The 24,196-nt window shown below is 46.5% G+C and overlaps 10 protein-coding genes across 10 annotated transcripts; 7 read left to right on the plus strand and 3 right to left on the minus strand.

Moving 5' to 3' along the window:
* Window positions 1-117: 117 nt before the first annotated feature.
* I302_105920 (uncharacterized protein) lies at window positions 118-543 on the plus strand (the record flags this gene model as incomplete). Its single annotated transcript, XM_019191671.1, has 2 exons — window positions 118-262; window positions 356-543. 2 exons carry the CDS (start codon window positions 118-120, stop codon window positions 541-543), a joined length of 333 nt encoding a protein of 110 aa, XP_019046301.1.
* A 170-nt stretch (window positions 544-713) lies between these two features.
* On the minus strand, window positions 714-2,897 carry I302_105921 (ATP-dependent RNA helicase DBP8; the record flags this gene model as incomplete). Its single annotated transcript, XM_065870166.1, has 6 exons — window positions 714-809; window positions 893-1,559; window positions 1,630-1,820; window positions 1,883-2,096; window positions 2,147-2,270; window positions 2,333-2,897. The coding sequence occupies 6 exons, from the start codon at window positions 2,895-2,897 to the stop codon at window positions 714-716; spliced, it is 1,857 nt and encodes a 618-aa protein (XP_065726238.1).
* Window positions 2,898-3,284: 387 nt separating this feature from the next.
* Window positions 3,285-5,559, plus strand: I302_105922 (uncharacterized protein; the record flags this gene model as incomplete). The annotated part of the gene is made up of 3 exons (XM_019191673.1): window positions 3,285-3,535; window positions 3,596-5,015; window positions 5,185-5,559. 3 exons carry the CDS (start codon window positions 3,285-3,287, stop codon window positions 5,557-5,559), a joined length of 2,046 nt encoding a protein of 681 aa, XP_019046303.1.
* A 219-nt stretch (window positions 5,560-5,778) lies between these two features.
* I302_105923 (uncharacterized protein) lies at window positions 5,779-7,366 on the minus strand (the record flags this gene model as incomplete). Its single annotated transcript, XM_019191674.1, has 2 exons — window positions 5,779-6,615; window positions 6,740-7,366. The coding sequence occupies 2 exons, from the start codon at window positions 7,364-7,366 to the stop codon at window positions 5,779-5,781; spliced, it is 1,464 nt and encodes a 487-aa protein (XP_019046304.1).
* A 756-nt stretch (window positions 7,367-8,122) lies between these two features.
* On the plus strand, window positions 8,123-9,353 carry I302_105924 (uncharacterized protein; the record flags this gene model as incomplete). The annotated part of the gene is made up of 2 exons (XM_019191675.1): window positions 8,123-8,593; window positions 8,691-9,353. The coding sequence occupies 2 exons, from the start codon at window positions 8,123-8,125 to the stop codon at window positions 9,351-9,353; spliced, it is 1,134 nt and encodes a 377-aa protein (XP_019046305.1).
* A 549-nt stretch (window positions 9,354-9,902) lies between these two features.
* On the plus strand, window positions 9,903-11,897 carry I302_105925 (uncharacterized protein; the record flags this gene model as incomplete). Its single annotated transcript, XM_019191676.2, has 3 exons — window positions 9,903-11,063; window positions 11,133-11,757; window positions 11,863-11,897. 3 exons carry the CDS (start codon window positions 9,903-9,905, stop codon window positions 11,895-11,897), a joined length of 1,821 nt encoding a protein of 606 aa, XP_019046306.2.
* A 600-nt stretch (window positions 11,898-12,497) lies between these two features.
* I302_105926 (uncharacterized protein) lies at window positions 12,498-14,619 on the plus strand (the record flags this gene model as incomplete). The annotated part of the gene is made up of 8 exons (XM_019191677.1): window positions 12,498-12,726; window positions 12,860-12,993; window positions 13,105-13,309; window positions 13,413-13,571; window positions 13,673-13,886; window positions 14,029-14,147; window positions 14,236-14,452; window positions 14,511-14,619. 8 exons carry the CDS (start codon window positions 12,498-12,500, stop codon window positions 14,617-14,619), a joined length of 1,386 nt encoding a protein of 461 aa, XP_019046307.1.
* Window positions 14,620-16,719: 2,100 nt separating this feature from the next.
* On the plus strand, window positions 16,720-18,524 carry I302_105927 (uncharacterized protein; the record flags this gene model as incomplete). The annotated part of the gene is made up of 10 exons (XM_019191678.1): window positions 16,720-16,762; window positions 16,879-17,011; window positions 17,086-17,154; window positions 17,260-17,472; window positions 17,553-17,645; window positions 17,718-17,851; window positions 17,923-18,004; window positions 18,093-18,282; window positions 18,347-18,402; window positions 18,479-18,524. The coding sequence occupies 10 exons, from the start codon at window positions 16,720-16,722 to the stop codon at window positions 18,522-18,524; spliced, it is 1,059 nt and encodes a 352-aa protein (XP_019046308.1).
* A 543-nt stretch (window positions 18,525-19,067) lies between these two features.
* Window positions 19,068-20,990, plus strand: I302_105928 (uncharacterized protein; the record flags this gene model as incomplete). Its single annotated transcript, XM_019191679.1, has 5 exons — window positions 19,068-19,725; window positions 19,900-20,031; window positions 20,166-20,687; window positions 20,764-20,786; window positions 20,877-20,990. 5 exons carry the CDS (start codon window positions 19,068-19,070, stop codon window positions 20,988-20,990), a joined length of 1,449 nt encoding a protein of 482 aa, XP_019046309.1.
* A 499-nt stretch (window positions 20,991-21,489) lies between these two features.
* Window positions 21,490-23,919, minus strand: I302_105929 (uncharacterized protein; the record flags this gene model as incomplete). Its single annotated transcript, XM_019191680.1, has 9 exons — window positions 21,490-21,659; window positions 21,774-21,785; window positions 21,847-22,024; window positions 22,087-22,230; window positions 22,279-22,395; window positions 22,451-22,690; window positions 22,759-23,142; window positions 23,197-23,607; window positions 23,716-23,919. 9 exons carry the CDS (start codon window positions 23,917-23,919, stop codon window positions 21,490-21,492), a joined length of 1,860 nt encoding a protein of 619 aa, XP_019046310.1.
* Between the last annotated feature and the right edge of the window lie 277 nt (window positions 23,920-24,196).

Genomic DNA, 24,196 nt, shown 5'->3' on the forward strand with positions numbered 1-24,196 from the left:
TGAAGTAATACAAGGTCATATACAGCATCAATCCACAAGTCCATATCCACTTAAGTGCAATCAAACTGTCATAGGCCAACGCACCTGGAGAATTGGAAAATCAACGCACTGTACAACATGGCACCGCACCAATCACCTCTGATCCTCTCACCAGACTATACAAACCATGAGAACCTCTCCATAGCTGTCTCTCGTCTGTTCGATGAGATCGATGTGGATCTGGCTAGACGAGCGAGGATATACGACCTTATCATTCTGTGTAGTAAGTTTCTACGATCCCACACACATATATATATATATATTCGTCTAGTTCGGCATAGCAGCTTGACGAGCACTGACGTGTTTTGGGTCGCAGTTGGGATAGCGATTGGTTTGGTACTTTACTCGTTGACACATGATCTCATTATCTTTGCCCAAGAGAGGGCATCATCACGTAGAGCTGGATCTCAACACTTGGTTTTGGAGGATGAGCATGAGGAGGAAAATTCCAGCCAGAACGGAGCGGAAGGAAGTAGACTGATAGACGTGGAAGAAAAGGCGTAGCTGCTATTTACCTCAGATGAATATACTCTGTCACCTGCAAACTTGTATGTAAGTTATCGACCATGTATTATCAATGAATCAATGCATATACAATAGCCCGTATGTCCAAACAGCTCACACAACTACCAATCTCCGCGTAGTGATGGATTCGATTTCCCATAACACCAATCCTAGTTACCCTTCGACGCCTTATCCCTCTTCATCCTCTTTACAGCCTTAGCCTTATTGATAGCCTGTCTCTCGCCAAATCCTGAATCGTGCATTTCCTACAACCACATCTTAATTAGCCACCATTCTTCAGTCTCTATATCATGAGGTTAGGGAAAGGGAACGAGAAGCGTCCACTCACCATAGTAGCCATCCTCCTAGCCAACGCAACCTTATTCATACTCTCCAGTACAGTCTCCTCGGGCAAACTCAGCTCCTGTAGCTTCACCTTCACATCATCCTCAATCATCTTCACCAACTCCACATCCCGCTCAGTGACCACAGTAATAGCCACACCACCTCGTCCAGCTCGCGCTGTTCGTCCGACTCTATGAATATAATCGTCCGACCTTCTCGGACAATCCCAATTCACCACCATAGCTACTTCGGGTATATCTAATCCTCGAGATCCCACATCCGTAGTTACTAGAACCTTTACTTCCTGAGCTCGGAATCTGGCTAGGGAAAGTAATCGCTGAGGCTGGGTGAGGTGGGAATGCAATGCCACGGAAGGGATTTCTAGTTGGTTCAACAAGAGGTGAAGTAGATGCGCGGTAGCGCATCGTTGGGTGAATATGATGGTTGAAGGGATATTATCATTTTCATCTTCTTCTTCCATAATCTTTCTCTTAGCATGTTTGCCCTTCTTCTGTCTGGGTTCCGAATCCTGAGATTTCTTCTTTGGATCAGCTCTCAGAGCAATATCGATATCTTCAGGTGGATGTTGGAGGAGATAAAGTAAATAGGGGTCTCGGATTTGAGAGGGAATGAACAAGTATTTCTGCTTTAACCGAGATACCGTCAATGTGCTGTTCATCAGTCCATGACGCACGTCAGCTAGCTGGTCTGAGAATTATGGTAAGGGAGACTTAAGCTTACTCCGATTCCACTCTATACACGAAAGGTTTCTCCTTCCCCTGCGGAGGAGGTTTGTTTGCCAGTTCCATTATTGCTTCGCTGACCGTCGCAGTAAACAGGCAAGTCTGACGTTTGGGCGGTATCTGAGAGAACAAGTATGCCAGTTCCGGAGCGAAGGTAGGCGTAAGGAGTCTATCCGCTTCATCGAGTACCTGTTGATCGTTCAGGCATGAGCTCACTCCTGTATATGATGAAAAATATCTCCTAAATTTACCAGAGTTCTCACTCTGCTCAACTTCCCCTGGCTCATCCCATCACTTCTTAGTAGATCGCATAACCTTCCAGGAGTAGCTACGATGATATGCGGGCGAGCTTCCAGCTGTTGAGCTTGAGTCATCATGTCCATTCCTCCTACTATCGTGGCTGTGGTGAGTCCTAGCGGTTTACCAACTACTAGGAACTGTTCAGACAGCTGATATGCGAGTTCTCTAATGCAAACGTCAGCATATGATATGGGGAAGTATCAGGTAGAGCCTACCTGGTAGGAGTCAATACGACTGCCCAGACTCCGTATGGATCCCTAGCTATCCTTTCTACAATGGGCAAAGCAAACGCCATAGTTTTACCACTACCTGTCTTAGCTCCTCCAATACAGTCTCTCCCTGCTCAGCATGTACCCAAATCAGCTCTATCTCGTTGGAAAGGCTGCAGCGGTCGAGCTCACCTGAAAGTATGGGTCCTACACATGCAGCCTGGATCTCAGTGGGTTTACGGATATTTATCGATGCCAAAGCTGTGATCAGAGGCTGAGATAATCCGAGGGAAGCAAAGCTGGTATCTGAAGAAGGTTTGGGGTTGGCAGAGAATGCTGCTGAAGGGTCGGCTTTGGTCGTTGATTGAGGAAGTTTACCGTTGAGAGCAGTGGATGTCCGAGATGGGAGGTTGATTCGTGATGTCGAGGCTGTATTACTAGGTTGAACAGGCGCATCTTCCTCACTTTCCGATCCGTCTTCATCAACAGACTTTCTACTTCGCTTGACTCCTGCTTGTCGGTGGACACTACTCGATGATCCTTCGCTCTCGGAACCTTGATCACCGTTCTCCGACTCATCCTCGTTCTCTGACTGATAGTCGGATTCATCATCCTCCTCGTCTGAGACTACTTCTTTGCCCTTCCCCTTCTGGGCAGCCATCATAGCTTTCAGAACTTCATTTTGGTCCAATACGATCCCCTCAGGCTTTTTCTCCGGGTCCAAGCCCTTCCTCGATGATTTCTTTGTAGTTGTCATTATTAGTGATTGCTTATATGGTGAAAGTGGAGATCTAGGAATGCATATAAAACAGTACAACTTATTTATTGACAAGTCTTTGTTTTTGCCGCCTGCTGAGAGCTTCCAAAAATCTTTCGATCCAGCTGCAGACTGTGGGGCTCCGTGATGAGCTACAGTATCCCAAATTTGCTTCCGTTGGTGTTACCATCATACCGGCTGCCGGTTACTGGTCGTTTGATCTTTGAATTGTCAGTGTTTTTCCGGTGACGTTGACGGCGAGAGAGATGATGACGATGACAAACAAATCTATACATGTCACAGTCCTTGTCTTCTTTAATATCACAACATCACAACAATCACCTATGATATAAAAATGAGGACCACCACGACTAAAACACTCCTATAATGGCACCGACATCATCCATACCCCAAGCGGGATCATTAGATCCCCCGCCCCCAGTGATCCTCCAATCTTCAGATCTGGTCTCATCCCTTCCTGCACCCTTTCTCCGCTTGCTCGTCCTATTTGCTCGACCGATGTCCTTCTTCAGGACGTTGCTTGAGGTGATACTATGGAGGAGTGGAAGGAGGGTACAGAGTTGGATGGTCGTCGGTGCATGGTGGGCGGTGTGTCTGGGGTCAAGCCATGCATTTAGGTGAGCTCAGTATTCCGTGTTCTATCTTATCTGGACTTACTAACTTGTTATGGATTGTAGGTACCTTCTACCAGCTTTACTTTTTATCCCTTTCATACCTTTATCCAAACTTCGTCTCAAATCACCTTCCAAACAACCCCTCAAAAATACATCAGCTGAACCATCCACTTCCGATACTCTCCTTACCACATTATCAGACGTCAATGCCATCTACGCTCTCCTCCCTCCTTCTCCCTTGCCAAGGCTCACAGCGACGTATGAGCGATTCCGCCAACTAGGTCCCATACGTCTATTGAGAGGCATGGTAGTGATATGGATAACGTGGGTGATGTTAGGTCAGATCATAGGATATTCAACATTATTAGGTATAACAGGTTCAATATTCCTATTATTACCTTCACCACCTCTCTCACACTTGATCAACCTTCTATCAAAATCATTATTCATGCGAAGATCTCTAGCATTGATATTCCTATTCACCTTTGGATCACCACCCGAATCATCCTACCGCTTCACTTTGTCCCATTTCTCCCCTGTGGGATGGTTCAAATCCAAATGGAGGACTTCCCGACGACCATCCCTTACATTCTCCTTCAAGCCTAAAATGTCCAAGATGGGCGTACCCTCCGGATCAGCTATAGACGACACCCCCGACGAAGAAGCAGAGAAAGAAACGAAGGTTGAACAACCTATATATTTCAGATTTGAAGTACACGAGAACCAAAGATGGTGGATGGGACTGGATTGGACATCAGCTTTATTACCTCAAGAAAGACCTTCATGGTGCGATAATCACCTTCAGCCCGTTTCACCCCCTCAATCATTCACACTCCCTCCTCCCACATCTATCGTCGTACCCAGTCCTACAGACAGGGACCCGAAGGCTCAGGTTCTGAGGACAGCAAGTTGGAAATGGTTAGATGACGATTGGACAATAGTCAAACAGGGTCCTGGACTATCTGGCCAAACCATCGTACCATCGCCTACAATCCCACAACACGATGATCATTTTACCGTCCCCTCACCGAACACTCAGGACGGTAAAGTGCCAAGTGGAAGTAGACCCACCTCAATCGTATCTACCTCACCTCCCAAATCGGGACTAGAAGAAACCCTTTCCCCGGGGGCAAGAGCCCAATCCATTGCAGAACAAGCATTCACGAAGGGGTTGGAACGACTCAAAGCGCGTACTGCCTCGGTCGCGTTGTCTTCTAATGCAGCTACGGCAATCGTACAGGGAGGTGGTGCCAGTTCCTCGTCGCCGAGGAAGACGTCCGATACGACTAGTTTCAGACAGAGAACGATGTCCCAGACGAGCGATGATTCGCATCATACTCATGCTGAACTGGATGGCTCAAACGTGCAGATGCCATTACCTGGAGAAGTGATTGTGGAGAAAGACGATGCGACGGATGGTGAAGGGTGGGTCTATGGGGATAATAAGTGGGAGAATATGGGTGCCAAGGGGGGATTGGGCAAGGTGAGTGGGAGGAGTCATTTTTTGTTTGGGTATTCCCATTACTCGTCTTTCTTATCTCATCTCAATCGGTTTATCTCTTGATACAAGTCACTCAGTTTGGACGGATATGACTGTCCTGGTCTTGAACAATCGTATAAAGATGCTGAAAGCGTTCTTCTGTCGATCGCAGTTCACAAGAAGAAGACGTTGGACCCGACGAGCCATCCTGATCGAAACGGTTATCAAACTCAAATCCACCGAAGAACCCTCATCAGAACCAACTATGATTGTCCCTCCTTCAGGGGTTCGTACACCACTATCGGGAGAAACCGTGAAATCCAAGCCCACGCCTGCTGTCGCTGTACCGGTAAGATCGAACGACACTGCAAATTCAGCAAGTATGGTGAGGGCAGGGTCAAAAGATTCCAAAAAGAGTGATAAGAGCAATGAAGAGAAGAGTTCACCTGCGATAGTCACTGCTACGGGGATTACTAGTGGGACGGCAAGTAGGGACGATGTCTTAAGGTCGAGGTTGAAGAAAGCTATGGGGTCTGTTGGGGGGTAGTGCGTGGTATTTGGTATATTGTAAGTGGGAGAAGGCCAGTAGTGTCGGTATAATATGATGTCAGCCACATGTAACCTATGATATGCCATTTCTTTGCTGATCACCTCAAGGAAGTTCAGGTCGTTCTCCCTTCGTTCCACTTTTGGACATACTCTATCCCCATGGATTAAAGAATACATCATGGCCCACAATCAAGAGCTACGGTCATATTATGATGTATCACCTTCTAACTCTCTTACTTTTAACCTCACCCAGCTCCATCACACCGTCGTCTTTTGCCCATCTCCCATCTTCATCCATCGCATACAAATCCTCATAACTCGTGATCTTCCTTTTCTTCCCCCTGATGTTCTGGTCATCACCGTACAATCTACGGACAATCTCTTCCCGTATCATCCCTCTAATCTCCTCTATACTGATCCTGGTGATCCCACCTGGCCCTTGCCCTTGTGATGCACCTCTACGGAAAAGGGCGGCATCGAGATTGTTGCAGTACTGCAGATGAGGTCTTGTCTTCGCAGTCTGATCAAGGGGATGATCCAATACCCAAAAGTTCCTCGCAAAAAGTAAAGATTGCTTTCGAGCCCATTCCCTAAAATCTGATTTGCTCCTTCGCCGGTATGTGGTGGCACATCGAATGTTGCCAAGTAATACACAAATCACACCCCATCTCTGCGTCAGCCTCTTGGCAGACTTCAAAGCAATTTCCAAGACCCGTTCCAGAGAGTGTAGAATAAGGGTATCGCAAGTCTGCACCAACACCCAGAGTACATCTGGAGGAACGAGCCTCTCCATACAACCTACATCCTCCTCGTCTAGGGACAATGGGGTGGTATCGTCATATATTCTCATGAGCACCCTGACGCATCTTGAGATTGCTTCATCCATGAGCAAAGGATTATGTACCCACTCATATGGCCTTCTACTTCCAGTCACGCGGGATACCTCCGCTGGGGCTGAAAAGAGTTGGGTGGAGGGGGGAAATAGACCGCATAGACGTGATAGGGAGCGGATTGTTTGGGTGTATGAGGGGGAGGAGATTAGGAGATCGGCGTACTGGCGAATAGAAGTCAGATCAGCCAACGATTGGGATTCCAGGTTGATGCCATACTTGATGTATTGCACTGCAGCTTGTGGCTGTAGGAAGTGCCACTGAAACCCTAAAATTATCAATACTCACTCGATCTTGAAACTCAATTTGGTGCTTTAGATCCACGATCTCCTCCTCGAGCTCTTTCACTCGTTCTTCCAAGTTCGCGTGAGGTTCTTTGTAAGGCGTTATCGAACGTTTCCAATTTAATATATAAGCGGTCTTGCCCTTGTCCTTGCCCTGTGCGCTGTGAGGAGGGAGGCCTCGATTGGCGGTGTATGCCCTGCTTGCATGGGAGGGTACGGTGTCTTGAGAGATATTGATATTTTGTTGTTCTCGTCCTCGACCACTGAAGGACATAGACGGAAATTGAGATTGAGCATCCTCAGTTTTGAGCGGTCTCCAACTGTCGATTTTGATCTTCCATTTCTTGGGTGGCCGGATATCTTTCTCTGTGGCATCTGAAGAAGTGCATTTCGAAGAAGATGTTCCAATGGAAAGGCATTCTGAAGACTGGGATTCATCGAACGAGATATCTCGTATCCCCTCTAGCCCCGGTGAGAGAGGTATCACCGTTCTTACTATTGTACATTGGGACGTAGAGGATTGAATTAGTCCTGCACTTTGAGAATTGGTCTCATCGTCTGGAGCTGAGGATTCGGAAGCTCGCAACTTTGAGAATAGATTTGAGGGTTGATCTTGATCTTCATCGGACATATTGAGCAGGATTATAGAAGTCATAGACCCACGATGATGGCGAAAAATGGTATTGAGATCTGTAGCCAGTGTCCAAGGGGAAAGGCACAAGATGGAGCAAGGTCGAAGCTTGTGGTATAGGAAGAATAAGGTTTCGCGGAATCATACAATTAATTGCAAGACTCACAAACGTGGAGTGGTAATGGGAAAAATAATGAGGAGGATGGGTGGGTGGGTGGGTTTGATAAGCGGTACGAGGAAGTGTCGAGATGGGATACGATGTGAACAGGTCTCTATCTCACAATCAGATACAAAATGAGCCTTTACTGTATCCCGATGTGCGTTTTGATGCCACTGTAGATAATCGATCAACATGTCTCACTTTATCGTTGAATATAGATCACCATCACCCATCAAAACATGCGTTGTTGACAGTACTCTGAATATATTTATATAAACATGCAGCCAATTGTTTGTTCCGTTTATCCCTTCTCTCTTCTCTCCATCATGTTTACAAGACACTTGGACATAACTTGAATTGTCAAGTTGTATTCTCTCTGCCTTCATAATTCGTTTGATTACAGTACTGTAGATGACAAAGGCTTTCAAGTCCTATCATTGCTGATTCTTCAATAAACCAATCGAGCTGACGAGAGACCCCTCCACTTCTGCATTATATCTTCATCAACCTCTTCTCCTCTTCCGTTTGATCACACTTTCAACTTCCGCCGTCTTCTCCTCTGAAATCATTGTCGCTCAGATCCACCCACTCACAAGATGATTATCCCTCTTGATCCCCCAAAAGCACTCTACGATTTCTTCGCTTCCTCTCCACCCAAACCGAAATCGGGGGGACACTCCGATTCCACCCCAACCAAATTCGATATCTTCAATTCACCTCGAGCATTCCCCACTTCCACACCCAGCTCATTCCACGTTGGTCAACCTGGTAAGACCATATTTACAGACTCGTCGAGACGCCACATCGGGAAATACCTCCCTCGTGCTCAAGGAACGAATGGGAATCGCCGAACGTCGAGCGGAAGTTCAGGTGTTCGATCTCTTTCTTCTTCTTCGAGTGGCATCACTCATCCCCTTCCTGTGCGATCTACCAAAGACCACGATGTGATTCTTTTACGAGAAGATCCCTGGGCACCTAGGAAGGAAGTTGAAAGAGATGGGGTGGAGATGGATCAGGTGGACGTGGTCGTGGAGGACGAGATGGATATTCCTTTGGTCGGCAGTTCTGTGAGTTTGTCTTGCTCGTCTGGTCTTTAATGCGTTTAGACAGATCGTTATCTCAGGTTCATACCCGTGAGCTGACGTTGTGTTTCTTACAACCTAGCAACTCGAGTCGAGAGCATCCCCTTCAATAATTTCCCTCAAGCAAGCCCTGTCTAGACTCTGTGGTATCTTCTCGCCCTCACCTCTCTTTCACAACGCTTTGAAAACCCTCTCTTCGCTCGTGGGTATCTCAGAGAACTACCCATGGTATTACTACCACGACCGACTCGACGAAGTCTTCCATCGATCTTTCGCGCTCCTCCTAGACTCATACGACGACACGCAGTACATCTCGCCATACTACCATGCCTTAATGGAAGATACCAAATTGATCCGAAAATTCACTCCGCCAGACGTACTCTGGATGCTTGTTCAGACTTCAGATCAGCAGATTCTAGACTCTCTATACAGAGTTATCAAGGTTCATCTTTCTAAATGCAGAAGTAAGAACACACAGCGAGGTGTGGCGTTGTTGGTACTTTTGAAGAAAGTGCAGGAGACCAGATGGAGGAAATTTAGAGGATGGAAAGCCTTTGCTGAAGCTTTGGGATTGTGCTTCGTCCAGAGCGGGGGGGTGTTGGAGGAGGAGATTGGATTACCTAGGGTAAGAGCTGAGGATATTAGGATGGTTTTGGAGAATAGCGTGGGATGGAATAGGAAGAGAAGGAGGGATGGGATGGAGTATGAGGAGGGGCGATGGGGCAGTAAGAGGATGAGATTGTAATTTTCACTTTTCCGGTTTTGGTATATGCAGTGTTTCGGTTTGACTTATTCTTAGAACTGTTCCCAAGAGGGGATGAAAGGTAGCTCAGTTAGGTATTTATTCTTGTATACACTTTCGTTCGTCTTCTTTCATTTTTCTGCTATATAGCTTGTGAGATGACAAAGAGGTCGCACTGCAGTATTGATGGTTTGCTTTACTATAGTTGATTGTGTATGCATATTCGTTTCATGTCAAATGGTGATGACGATGGTAATGATGATGATGAGGATGATGATGTCGATGATGATGATCACCTTTAATTGCTGTTTAATTACGCAGAGATCCACTAGACCATCATGTCATTCAACACATATAATGATATGCTCACTACACAGCATGTTAATATCGTATCTTTATTTATTCCTTTTCTTCTCTTCAATATTCAAATCCCAAAACTAATCATTACAACCAAGCTGTACATAGCATCAACGATACATCATCCATACACTATACATATCACCCATCCACCTTCCCAAAGATACCATCAGCTCACCGCCCACTACCTCTTAAATGTCACCCGCACCACAACTAGTATTCAAGCGATATCCCACTCCCATCCTCAAGAAATCTTCCCCGCTCAATCCAAACCCAACTCGTATCAATCCTATCATTCCAGAACCACCCTCTCCATCCTTTTCTAATCTCTCATCTCCATCTCCATCTCCATCTCCAACGTTGACCATCGAAGATCTCCTATCAGCTACCTTCTCAGAAACACGATCGTACTTCTCGCTCGACACCTTTCCTCCAGCCTTTAGTCAGAGGGTTCAGGCATACGTACTTCCTACAATCAACATCGTACCTCCTTCTCCCACTGCTGCTCCAACTAATCATCCTCCTTCCCCATCTGCTCCGCCACCAGCAAACGTGCGTGGGGATCTCACGCGAGAGTGGATCACATCCGATTACGAGGACGAATTGCCCCCACCGCCAACAACTTCTTCACCCCTGGGACATGGGGTTCCGGATCGAGGGAACAATACGTTAATTAGACATATGAAGAGGGTCCATCCGGTCGAGTACCCTGAGGATATTCCATCAAGCTCATCGAGGTCGAATGCTACGCCATATGTGTATGAACATTACGAGACTCCTGGACTTGGGAAGAGGTCCGGTAAAGCACGGAACATGGGACGATGTGGTTCGTTGGACACTGAGATTGACAGCCTAAAGGGGAGGGAAAAACCTGTTCTCAGGGATCGAGCTTCCTCTGCACCGCCCAAGATGAGCAGTGGATCATTCACACCCGATCCGTCATCTAATTTAGGGAGTAACTCCATCAGCCCCATCAGTTTCATCAACCTCTCGACTCAGCGAGGAAGAGCGATTGGGACTTCAACATCGAGCCGCGATCAGCCTGTCACGCCTTCCGGTACAACAACAATCGTCAATATCCTCGATACCTCCTCGCCACCAGCTACTTTGGGCTTGGCTTCGGATATTTCACATGTCGTCAGCTCAAATGTATCTCATGACGTACACGTGCCTCCTTCAATTCCTAGACCTTCCACAGGAGGAAACCTCGGTACAAATCCATCACAAGCGGACGATCGAACCAAAGACGAATTGATCGAATCGTTACTTGCCGAAAACGAGTCTCTCAGATCAACACTGGACGAATGGTTCTCCGAGAATCAACGCTTAAAGAGAAAATGGGACAAGTTGAATGAGGTGGGTCCTGCTGCACCTTCACATTACGCCGTTTCATGTTCCTGTGCTGAGCTGAATATATGTTCTTAGCACGCCTACTACATGGTCTGCGGCATAGAGAACCAGGACATTGAGTCTCCTATCCTATCGCTATGCGCCGTTCATCCCGCACCCTCTCCAACAGGGGTTTATGGTCCGTATGATGGTCCGGGGGAATACCGAAAACCGCTGTACGAACTGGCTGATGCGGTCGGATCATTGTACCCCACCAATATGGAATCGCTCGACGGAGATGTAGGAGTCAGAGAGATGTTCTCGCGAGCCCTCCAGTTGTTCATGGCTCAGTATCATGGTGAGATCGATATTCCCTTTAAGGATATCAACATAAACTGGATCAAGTTGTTCACCCCTCCTGATACACTTTGGCTGTTCGTTCATACTGCCAACGAGGTCTTGTCGCTCCACTTGAGGGAGGTGATGGGACTTATGAGGGATGCTTGCGAGGGAGGGATCAAGGCTGTGGTATTGGGATTGATGTTGGATAAGATCGGGGATAGGGAGCTGATAAGGAGGAGACGGGAAGAGGTTAGATGGAGGGTTTGGAGTGTCAGGCAGAGGATGATTTTTGAAGGGAATGGGAGGGTGTTGATGGATAGTACCAGTACTGGGACTGGCAGTTCTCATGAAGAAGTGAATGACGATGATTTTCTGGGGAGTGATCTGACAAGAGTATCATGGGTTGAGATACGACGGTCTCTTGAGAGAGGGGGTCAGGAGAGGAAGGAATGATTTAATCCTATTTCGGTGCATGTCGATGAAGACGAAGAGGAAGAGGACGATGATGTGGTGTTTTGATCCTAGTGATTCTGTATAGTAGTTTCCTTCATACGGTTGGTCGACAAGTTGTATGTGTTGGTTGTAGACTTGTTTCTGTATCAGAGTGTCCTATTTTATGCAGTCGTATCATGCATACAACGTTGTTTGTATCATGTGTCGATGCCAACGGAGAATCCGTTTTTCACGGCTCGTGGGAAGGTCACTTTGATCCGTCGGATCAGCAGGTTACGTGGTCTGCACTCACTGGAAATTGAATTGATCATCCATGAGTCATCAACTGACTTTTGATCTTATCAGCTTATCTAAGTAATGCGATTACCGTAAGCATGGGGACATCGACAAGTACACAATTACACACTATTATATCATAGTAGTACCGCATTGTACTGTTGCATGCTTCGTAATCCTCGTACCTATGTTGCAAAGGGTATACTGGTATGTATCGAGTATTGATAATCGTACAATTCCCATGACCTAACTTATGACCACCTTTGGAAATGGTATGAGATCAGTACTGTACAAGTACGCTAAAACGTTTATAAACGAATGAGATGGGCTGGGAAATGATCGTTACTCCCCTTACCACACGACTTAGATATCCACTTACGACTTAACAAAATGACCAAGACCAAGACTGACCACGAACACGCCCAGCCTATCTACCCCTACCCTCTCAGTACTGTCCCCTCCTATCCCAGCTACTTACCCGCCCAAACTCAGGCTATCGGCTCTCTCCTCCCTGTGAGGGAGTATCCGCAGAATGAGAACCCACCAAAGTTGTTTGAGGGGTTGACGATTAGGGGGGTGGAATTTGGGAATAGGTGTTGGGTTTCGCCTATGTGTCAATGTGAGTTTGCAAGTACTGTACTGTATTTCCATAGTGATGAGGTGCAAGCCAGCTGTATGTACCGTGTAGACCACAGCATCCCACACAAAGTGTTCCCAGCTCTGATACTGATGTTGATCCTGGTACTACTTAGACTCCTCCGACAATGGACACGCTACGACTCATCATCTCGTGCATATCGGTTCGATGGCCATGCGAGGATGGGGAGCAATCATGATGGAAGCTACATCTGTTGTACCCGAGGGAAGGATCACTCCTGGAGATGCAGTAAGTCTACAAATATGTCCATCCTTTATGATAGGAATGCTCGTCTTCCCAAAGTCAACCTGTATGAGTTACGGTCATTCACTGACAATGATGTTATGCCATGACAAATAGGGAATATGGACCGACTCGCAGATTGCTCCTCTAAAGCAGATCGTAGATTACGTGCATGCCCTCAAGGGAGTCATAGGTATCCAGCTGAGTCACGCAGGCAGGAAGGCATCGGTGCTGCCTCCGTGGGATCTTAGACAGGCCACGCAAAAGGGTTATAGTGGTGGTACGGTGGTCAGTGAGCAGTACGGCGGTTGGCCCGACGATGGTGGGTGTTCTTGACCCACCTTTAGTACTATATTACATGATACATGACGGGATGGGTGAATATAGTACCCGCTGACGCGATATATAACTTCATCTGGTTTCAGTCCAAGCACCCTCGGCAATCTCATTCAACCCTGGTAAATACCCCGATCCGAACGAGGCTTCGTTAGAATACATCGAGAATCTCAAGCTCAAGTTCGACGAGGCTGTTGAGAGATGTGGGAAAGTGGGATTTGACTTTATCGAAATCCACGGCGCGCACGGTATGTCCCATCCCCAGTCTCACGTCTTACGTCTTACTTGAGCCATCGTCCCCGGGGAACACTGACTATGGTCGGCTAAATGATCTTTTTCTCCTCCTTAGGATACTTCCTGCACGAGATCGTCGATCCAATCTCCAACACCCGAAGGGACCAATACGGCGGATCATTTGAGAATCGAGTGAGACTCCCCCTGGAAATTGCCAGGTCAATCAGAGCCAAGTGGGATAAACCCCTGTTCTACAGGGTCTCCGCGACTGATTGGCTTGAAGAGGATTTGGGGCCTGAGAGGGACGAAAGGGGCGAATGGAAGTGGTGGTGAGCTTGAGCCCATTGCGGCCAAAGCGAACCTTCCAATGTCCATCTGGTTCATGTGAAGCCACAGAGACACTTACCAGCTGACACATATATACTGTAAAGATATGCTCGCTGATACATGTTCTGTTCAACCGATAATTAGGGGGATCGAACAGACCACGCTCCTCGCTCGTGAGCTTGCTAAGATCGGTATCGATCTCCTGGACGTCACTACGGGAGGAAACGATCTGAGACAAAAGATCAAAGTTGGGCCTTCGTATCGTGAGTACTGCATCAGTGTTTTCTCTTTATGATTCAAGCGAGGCATCCTGCTGAATGACGATTGATGACGGTCCCTCTTCTCTCGAAGAAACTCCCCTCGCTGTACATCTCAAGAAAAACGTTCCGAACATCTTGGTCGGTACAGTAGGCATAATCACCGAAGCCAAACAGGCCAACGATATACTCGAACAAGGAAAGGCAGATGTGGTATTTTGTGCGAGACAGGTCCTGAGGGATATTGATTTCCCCCTTGAAGCTGCGATGGACCTAGGGGTGGCTGTGAATCCTGCGGTGCAGTATGAGCTGTGAGTGTCATGCTGTTCTTGCATTGTCTTGTGATGGGCGCTGACCATCTTTCTGCAGGGCTTGGTCAAGGATGTTGAAGAACCGAAGAGAGGTTCATCATACTTGTGCGGAACGTTATGGGATCACTGAGGTTCAGGGTGGGGAGGGTAAACAGCTTAGGATGTAGGTCGTTGCGATGTGGAGTATATGTTTGTTTGTGTACAGTACACGATGAAAATAATCTCGAAATTTGATGACGATGATATGATGAATGCGTGTGTGAGAAGGAATGTGAGAGGTGAGATGGATTGATGAAGAGGAACTGCTCGGAAGGAGTTTGCCGTTCTTTCGTGCGGACAATATGTGAATGAGCCGATGTAATCATACCTATCTTGTCGAAACAGTGATCAGCATCTGGATGTGCATGTGAGAGCTATCAGCATTCTTCCAGACACTCGAGACAAGTGGCTATAACCCAATCCGGGTATTCCATTTTCTACTGATATATTCCCGGTCTAACCCGATTTATCATCTTTTTAACATTTTATCCTTATTGTTCATCCTCGACCCTGCGTTTCAGCCTCAATCCCTCTGGTCCCATGTCCGTTGATCCGTTGATCTGTCCTTGTCGTTCCTCTTTTCTGTTATTCATGGTGGTTGATGCTCATGGGAATGGGAGATTTCGAACAACAAGGTATGAGACACTTCTTCTGTTCGTTGTTCGTGGTACAGGTGAGGACCACCTAAGACAACAGTGTGAGAGGCTGCGATGGCTTTCCAATGCAACACAAAGGGAGTAAAAACAGAAAAGCTTAAAAGATCCTTGATATGACCCTGAATATGGTGCCTTTTCCACTCACTCCGAGAGAACTTTAAAACGCTCTCTCGACTCTTACTGTTACTCCTACACGTAGCCGAGTGAGATGTAGATCATCCCATTCCCATCCATCCCATCTCCTGATTCCAAGAGAATGGTTTTGCTTATTGTTCTCCTCGCTTTTCGCATCTTGTATTGTTCGAAAAAACAACTACAACCACTCGTCCATTATCCTGATATAGAAGCAAGAACAACAACAACGGACAACACAACTTGGATCCTCTCGCTCATTGATTCATCTACCCTACTCTCTCTCTCAATCATCAGTATAATCTAGTGATACCTCACCGTTCAGTCATTTACAGAGACAAGCAACATCGACAGGACAGGACAGGACACCTCACGTGAAACCACGCATTGTCCCATCATCTACCCTCCTCCCCCTTGCGAAATATACGTTTCATCACAATCGACTAAAGGTCATAGCTCTTTTTGTGTGTATTGTGTACGAAGCAAACACACTTCATCATCAACATTACTTGTCTACCAATATACGACACACAACACACAAGGGAGTAGACGGTACGGTTGAAAAGCACAAACCCACATTTTGATCTGGATTAGTTCGGTTGAACAAGCTATCCTTGACGACGGTCAATCTCATCAATACACATTGTTTAGATACGTAGGCTCAAGCACATCCACACATCAATCATCATTCATCAATCAGCCAACATCTTTCACAGCTTCTCTTCTTCCACTTCTCAACTCATCTCACAAACACCTCACATCACATCGGCTCACCCTGCCATACCAAGATACACTTCACCTGATCATCCACCATCAACATCAACACCTGATACCTGGTACCCCAGTACCTCGTAACTTGTTCCTCAACGCATCCAAGCGCTACTAGTGAAGAAGAATCGTGACGGTTCCTTATAGAATACGGCGATAGACCCTCAGGACTGTGCTGTTGGCTTGAAGATCAATTCACACACCCACACACACCAGACAGAGGAACGGATACGGTAGATAGCTCAAGACTTGTACCGAGTGAGTGATTGTGATTAGTTGATGAAAGGAAATCCTCTCTCTCTTTACGACCCTTTGATTGTCCCCTCTTACCTTAATTACTCTCTCTCTCCCCCTCCCTCCTTCACCGCTTCACTTCACATTACGCATACACGCACATCCGCTTTAAACGGATACGCAGCGCCTATCGTGGTGATACAAGTACATGCTCCGTGCGGTGATCTCAGTTTTATACATAAAGCGTGCTAAGAATTGGAAAGCTGACATATGACTAGTTTATCCCCTCGTTTTAGTTTAAGTCGCACTGTCTTTTTGTTCTCACCCAACACCCATCAATCGTCATCCATTCATTCATTACATCTCTAGTTGGTCTTCATATCCATCATCTTCACTTCATTCATCATCCACATACCAAACCCGTAGAAAGTATTCAAGATGGGTTGTACGCAATCAACAGAAGATGCAGCTGCCAAAGCTCGTAAGTCCTATTCTGCTTTCATTTAACTGGCCCCACTATTGCTGTTGGAGGCATGGTGGTTTCATTGATGTATGCGTGGATACGATGCTAAGCGTTCTTGCTCAAATGCTATACAGGAAGCGCCGAGATTGACGAGCAGCTCAAGAGGGATCGGGCGAACCTCAGAAATGAGATCAAGATGTTATTGCTCGGTGCGGGGGAGTCTGGTAAATCGACGGTGTTGAAGCAGATGAGATTGATCTATAATAAGTGAGTTGAGTCGCTCTTAGCTTTCTGCTTTCACAGGGTTGAAAAGGTTTAGCTGATCGTCATTCAATTTATAGACCATACGATCCCGAGGAGAGGGATAGTTATAGAGAGATTGTTTATTCCAATACTGTTCAGTCGATGAGGTGGGTTCAGCCATCTCTGGTTGTGCAGTCCATTTCAGCTTCTTCGAGCTCAGTTGCCTTGATATCAGGAGGGAAGGAAGCTGATTGAGCCCCGATGTTATGTAGAGTACTCCTAGAAGGAGTAGCCCTCATGGAGATACCTGTCAACCCATCCAACCAACCACGCTGGGACGTGATCATGGCTGCGCCCGCACAGATCGAAGGAGATACCTTCCCACCGAGATTGGCTGATGCCGTTGCTGGATTATGGAAGGATCAAGGTGTCCAACAGGCTTTTGTGAGGAGGAATGAATTGCAGTTGAATGACTCTGCACCGTAGTGAGTTGAGTCTACCATGCAGATGACATAAACTATACACCGTAAGACAGAACACCGTGCTCATGAACGTGCTCTTCCAGTTACTTCGACGCTATATCTCGAATCAGTCAATCGAATTATATGCCCACGGACCAAGATATCTTGAGGGCCAGAGTGAAGACGACAGGTATTACGTGGGTCTTCCCTTTGTCTTGCCGTGAAGAATGCAAGCTGATGGGTTTGGGTGTTGTGGATGCGGAATACAGTGAGACGCACTTCAAGATTGGTGAACTCACTTATAAACTATTTGATGTCGGTGGTCAACGATCTGAAAGAAGGAAATGGTTGAATATCTTTGACTCGGTCACTGCTTTGGTATTCTTGATCGCTATTTCAGAGTGTAAGTTTTGTCCACATGTACCATTATCATCAGGGGACAAAGCTGACTTTTGGTGGTTTCGTGGAATATAGATGACCAAAAGCTGTACGAAGATGAGACGGTCAACCGTATGCAAGAAGCTATGACGCTGTTTGAATCTGTTGCCAATTCAAGGTGAGTGGTCTCGAGGGTTCTTCCTGGAATCAAAGGGGCTGTACGCAAAGACGCAGGGACACATGCTGATGCCTCAGATCGACCATAGGTGGTTCACCAAAACTTCCATCATATTATTCCTAAACAAGATCGACTTGTTCCGAGCCAAGTTGGCGGTATCTCCTCTACAAAACACATTCCCCGAGTATCGAGGTGGAACGAACTACGATGCTGCGTGCGCGTTCCTGTTGGAGAAGTTCGTGGGGTTGAACAAGAACCCTTCGAAATCCATCTATGCGGTGAGTTTCCCCTCGTCATGCTAGTACAGCGGCAGACGCTGATGAAGTGGGTTCGGTGACATAGCATTACACCGACGCAACTGATACCAAGGCTTTATCATTTGTCATCTCAGCCATCAAGTGAGTAGTTGCCCTGCAGATGTAATTGATAATCTGACAAAGAGAAGGATGACTGACGTGTTGTTTGGTATTGTAGTGATGTGATAATCCAGGTCAATCTACGAGATTGCGGTTTGTTATAGACCATCCCATCATATCACATATCAAATATTCCATTCGCTTCCCATGGTACCCAACTTAGATATATATCCAACTCTTACCTCTATCCCCGCCTTGATCTCGATTTGTAATTATTATAATATGACTTTTATGTAAACACCTTGCATTATATCGATGATTCCTGTTTGAAGACAATATGCTGAGGGAAATGATTTGGTTTGATTCACTGGAGAGATGGTTGATGCAGATATGAATACATGTACATGCATGATTATCTGCTTGACCTCGGACACATCAAGTTATCGTTATCGTTATCCATAAGATATCGAAGGTAATCAGAAAAATGATCTAAGCTCAGATTATAATGCCTCTTTCCAAAAAGGCAAAAGGCGGGCGGCGGTGATCATCTCCGTCGGATTCGTCTGTACCAGTTGACGGACGAGTAACGTAAAGTCGTCATCATCGGATCAACTTCGATCGTATCTTCGTTCGTCCTCTGTCGATCATCCATTGACAAATTTAAAGTAAAAGGAGATGTGAGAGTCGATAGGTAGACAGCTTTGAAGATGCTTAGAGCGTTAGACTTGTTGGGTAAATGTGAATACGAGTACCTTCGCTATCAGCTCTATCATCAACTGTATCTGGATCATCTATCACTCTCAGATTCAGAATCGGTTGATGGATCTTCAGCCTCGAGTCCGACATCGACAACAGAGGATACACCATTACCAGGAGAAGCGGTGTCACAAGCTAGATTACATCGATCACCTTATTTTGGCGGTACGGGGAATATGAAGACTAGGAGTCAGTCGCACCACATAGATAAAGGGACGAATGATCAGGTAGATTGGGGAGTTGAGGATCGGGTACGGATGATCACTCCGCCTTGTACGCCTCTCACTCGAACCAGGAGATCAGTCAAGAAAAGAACGGATGTTGAGAATGGGGTTGAGGGGATGAGACCACCCACACCTGATAGTCTACCTAATAAGAAACGAAAGAGGACGAAGAAGGAAGTCGTAGTGGAAATCCCTAGTATGGTTGAGGTGGAATTGAAAGCTTCCAAGGGATCAAAATCAACGAAGAAGAAGAAGAAGAATAAAGGGAAAGATGACGAGCTGAAAGATACTGCCAAGATTGATGGTGAGGAGGAAGAGGAAGAGGTGATTGCGCGATCTGAGAGAGGGTTGATAGAGCGTATAGGCAAGATCCATTTGATCCAGGGTGAGTGGGTTCATCCAGCTTCAGATACATGATTACATGGAATAGGGATTGGGCTGGGATCATGAACCACCAAGCAGTCTGTCGCTCCGAGCAGAGGGAGAAGCAAAAGAGGCTGAAAATCAAGTGTTCCGAGTATGAGCCAAGCTGATCTTATCGGATATTTCACCTTAACAGAGAAACTTCGATTTAACCCCTGGAAAATGCTCATAGCTACTTCTCTACTTAACAAGACCTCTGGGCGAGCCGTGAGACCTATATTGGAGGAGTTATTGGCGAGGTACCCCACGCCGCAACATCTAGCTGAGGGTGAGTCGAGGGGTTTTATCTTTTGTTCACATCATATCAAGGTGGGAGAGGCATGACGTATCAGGAAAAGAAGGTCTGTAGGTGGGGAGGATGGATCATGGGCTGACTATATTCTATACTGGCCTGTTACACAGCTTCCATACCCGATTTATCCCAACTGCTCTACCCCTTAGGCCTGTATAACCAACGAGCCTCCTCTCTCGTTCGATTCTCAAGACAATACCTAGATATGGGATGGCCCCTATATCCTATAACGACTCAACCACTCCACACAGAAGATATCCCTTCTCTCCCACTACATCCATATGATACTCAGATGGAGGAGGACGGACGACCAACCGCACCAGATGTGATGGCATTTCTTGACTCGCCTACGTTCCAGAAGCACGACGTCAAGGTGTTCCACGGATCCGGGATTTACGCCTCAGATAGTTTTAGGATATTCAGTCAGTTCTACCCTGGAGGTGGGGCGCCGAGGGACGAGAAGAGATGGTTGGGAAGGGTTGAGAGGGCAAAACGGAAGATGAGAGAGGGGGAAGGGAAAGGGTGGGATGGGAGTGTTGCGATGTTGAGTGATCATTTGAGTGATGGTGGTTCATCCCCCCGTACAGGTAAGGGAGAAGAGGAAGAGGAATGGAGGAAAGTTGTTCCCCTAGGTTAGTCTCTCTATCAATTTTCATGGTTGGATTGGAGTGGAGAAAGCTGATTGTGTGGTGTGTGGGGTTTTGATAGATAAGGAGTTGAGAAGGTATCTTGTAGGTCTGCTAATTCATTAAATATCTGCCCACTTCCTGCTTCATAGTTGGTGCGCAGAATAGCTGATGTTGAGTTACGTTTGACTATAGATCTGGAGATGGGGTATCGAAGGTATAGTATACGATATACATACTGGCCCTATACTGGTAAAAGAACGGGACCAACGGAGATTGAGCTACTTGATACAGGAGAAGGATTCTTGATGTCGAGTTGGCAATACATATATACCTTGTTATACAATTACTATGCCGGAATGCTGATCGGGTCATCGGATGCTGGTTTGGATATGTGATAGACACATACATGGGACATGGTATAATGATATGGGAAATAGGAAATAGGGAATAATGAAATAATGTTGTGAATCTCATACCACAATGACACGATAGATATGAATAATGATGATCTGATCTACCTACAACTACAACTACAACCTACAATTACACACAAATCCAACACGTCGCGAAGCTACGATGGAGGTGACGGATATTCACTACAAATACAAGCATTCACATCAATACAATAGGAATACAGGCTTTCACAATCATCACATGTGACATATCTCACGACTAACGGATCTCAAAATCGAACTGAAGGGAAGACCCAAAATCGTTTTTTATGCTTTATTCTTGGTCACTTATCCACTCTTCTACTACCTTCTTCAAGACCTAAATCTTTCTTGAATTATTCGGTGAGTAAGACCTATCCCAATCTAGAAGACATCCCAAAACAGCTCTCAAACATCCCTAAGAGCTTGTTCAGAACAACTTGATCATCTTCCTCTGCGGGAGGAGGGTGTTGAGTATAGTAGACGTAGTATGATTGAAATTGTGTCTTGCGTGTGATGGTTTGAGCGAGGAGCGATATAGCGCCTTTTCGTTCGAAATTAGTTGTCGATCAGCAGGGGGTTGTGAGGATAAGAGGAGGTAAGTAAACCACAACAGAAAGTCAGTACGATATCGGATCGATCAGTAGGTGAAGCTAACCTGAGGCGATGTCTAAAGTGCAAAAATACAGCATCAGCATTTAATCTGTGTTCCGATAACTTGTCATACTCACGAAACAGATCCCAATAAGCTGGACTACCTTTCCCAGTCAACTTGCTCATGATCGACATGAGTGCGTAGAAAGGTCCGTGGCGGGATTTGACGAAGCGCGATGCAGGTGTGGGAGGACCTAAAGCCATATGGCAGAGGTTTAAAAGAGAGTGAAGTTCTTGAGAGGAGTGAGGTCGAAGCTATTCTCCTCAGCGACATCAGCTCAAATGCTTTGATATGAATACGCGGCATGGCTGCTCACCTCCGTTACAAGCTCAACATGGGATACTATGGTGATTGTGACGGGTCTTTTCTTCCCACCCGTCAAAGGTCCACCGGGCATATAAGTGTTTTGACGGGCTCTCAGAACGTGTTTGGCCGCATCGAGAGATACAGCTTCGATATACTGTTTATCAAACATGCTTAGCAGAGTTTTGAACACTTTATCACTCACGAGATAGTCCTTTGTTCTGCCATCGTATCGATCGAGAGGTATATGGATTGCTTGAGAGACTTGTTCCGAAAGTGTGTGAGAAGGAAGAAAGCTCTCGACAATATCATGTGTCACATCCTGAGCCGGGAATAGATCAGTAGTGAATCCTTTCAGATCTCGTGATTTGACTCACCCAAGCAATATTATCAATTCTCATGACAACAGAGGCATCTTGCATCCCCGCGACAGGTATATCATAGCTGACAAAACGATCGGCGGGTAATTTGATGTTAGTCTCGAGGTGGGAGCCTGTAATATTTCTGATTCTTTCGAAGGTTGTGAGGTTGGTCGCACATGCCACACATTGAGATTTTGCGCGATCCGGCGATACTGCTGAGATCGTTGATGAGAAGCATGAAGTACAGGTGATATGCTACATAGAAACGATGAATCAGCTGCAGCCTTGCTACCGTAGTGATGAGCTGCCAACTGTGGACTTACCCCACATGGGATCATCTTATTAGCTTTTTTATATTCCACACTTTTCCCACAAGCACTACATTGCAGGTCTTCCTCATTTCCATCTTCCCTCGTCGTGGCGATGATTCTGGGGCTGACGGAAGTCTCTGACGCTGCTTCATCTGAGAGATCGATGTCTGCATCCACTATCGATCGTAAGCTGAAGAGTCTGCCTGGCGCACTTAAACTCGAAGGAGATTGTGGCACAGGCAGAGTATTGTTAGTATTGAAAGGAGTGCTGGGCGTCGATACCGAAGGGACGATCGAGAGGTCTGGTGATTTACTCGCTCGACGTTTCTTCGCCCAAGAGGGAGTAGACGGAGGGGTTGGAGGTAAGTGTAAAGCCGGTTGATTGAATAGTATAGCCTGTTTCACCATTAGCTATCTAAGCTGTATAACGCGATAGGTTGGCTAGCCTACCAGATCATAAGGGTTGAAAACTACCCTAGGAGCAGGTTGAGAATTGCCGGGTGTGATGATAGCAGGACTTGAACTATCATAATCATCGCTCCAACTATCACCAGACCAAGATCCGGGATCTTCGATCGAGCCATACTCGTCATACGCGCTTTGTGGATCAGAAAATTCGAGCCAATCGATCGGTTCAGGGGACGGTGTGAATGCTCGATCGGATGCAGAGGAGACGGGAAGAACCCTGCGTGGAGTGGGGGTAGGTGAGATGGATCTTGACCGAGTGTGGCTAGGTAGACGACCAAAGCTTCGAGACGTTGAGTGAGTACGGTCGTTCGAACTTTCGTCTGACGAGAAGAGATCCAAATGTTGATATGCGTGTGGGCCGAGCACGATTATAGTGGAGGGCTTCCTCTTGATCTGTTTTCAAGCAAATAGATCTAGTCAGCTTGTTTGTCTATGTGAGTAGATGAAGTAAGGCACTCGACATCAAGGGTGTGGAGTGAGAAGAGAAGAAACGATTCATACCTGTCTTCTAGCTGGACTGGATTCCTTCATTTTCCCTTTGTCGGAACAAGCTTTTTCAGCCAATGCTGATGGGGCCTGATGAGGGGTAGAGGGGTGTTTGAGGATTACTTTCCTCACATCAGGATCCTTAGGAGGAGAGAATATGATGACCTGTTTCCCCAACATCCTCGGAGGAGAGGAAGTAGGATTGGATTGAGGGTTCATTCTGACCGACGCAGATAACTATGAAGTGAGGGAGTATAAAAGAGAAGTCCCCTTCAAGGCTCAGCTGGCCCTCTCCGAGAGTATTCAGTGCGATCGATGGGGACAATCAGAGGTGTTGTGGACGAGTTGCGGACATGAGTAGAGAAGAAGAAAGAAGAGAAAGAGAGAGGAGAAATGGATTGAATGGAGTTTTAAACTTTTGGATAGGTGGACGAGGAGAGTGGAGGTCAAAGCGAGGGAACCCACGTGGTACCTTTGTGCTTAGCTGACATTTCGG

The sequence above is a fragment of the Kwoniella bestiolae genome, chromosome 4 (assembly GCF_000512585.2).
Source record: "Kwoniella bestiolae CBS 10118 chromosome 4, complete sequence".
In the NCBI taxonomy this organism is placed as follows: domain Eukaryota; kingdom Fungi; phylum Basidiomycota; class Tremellomycetes; order Tremellales; family Cryptococcaceae; genus Kwoniella; species Kwoniella bestiolae.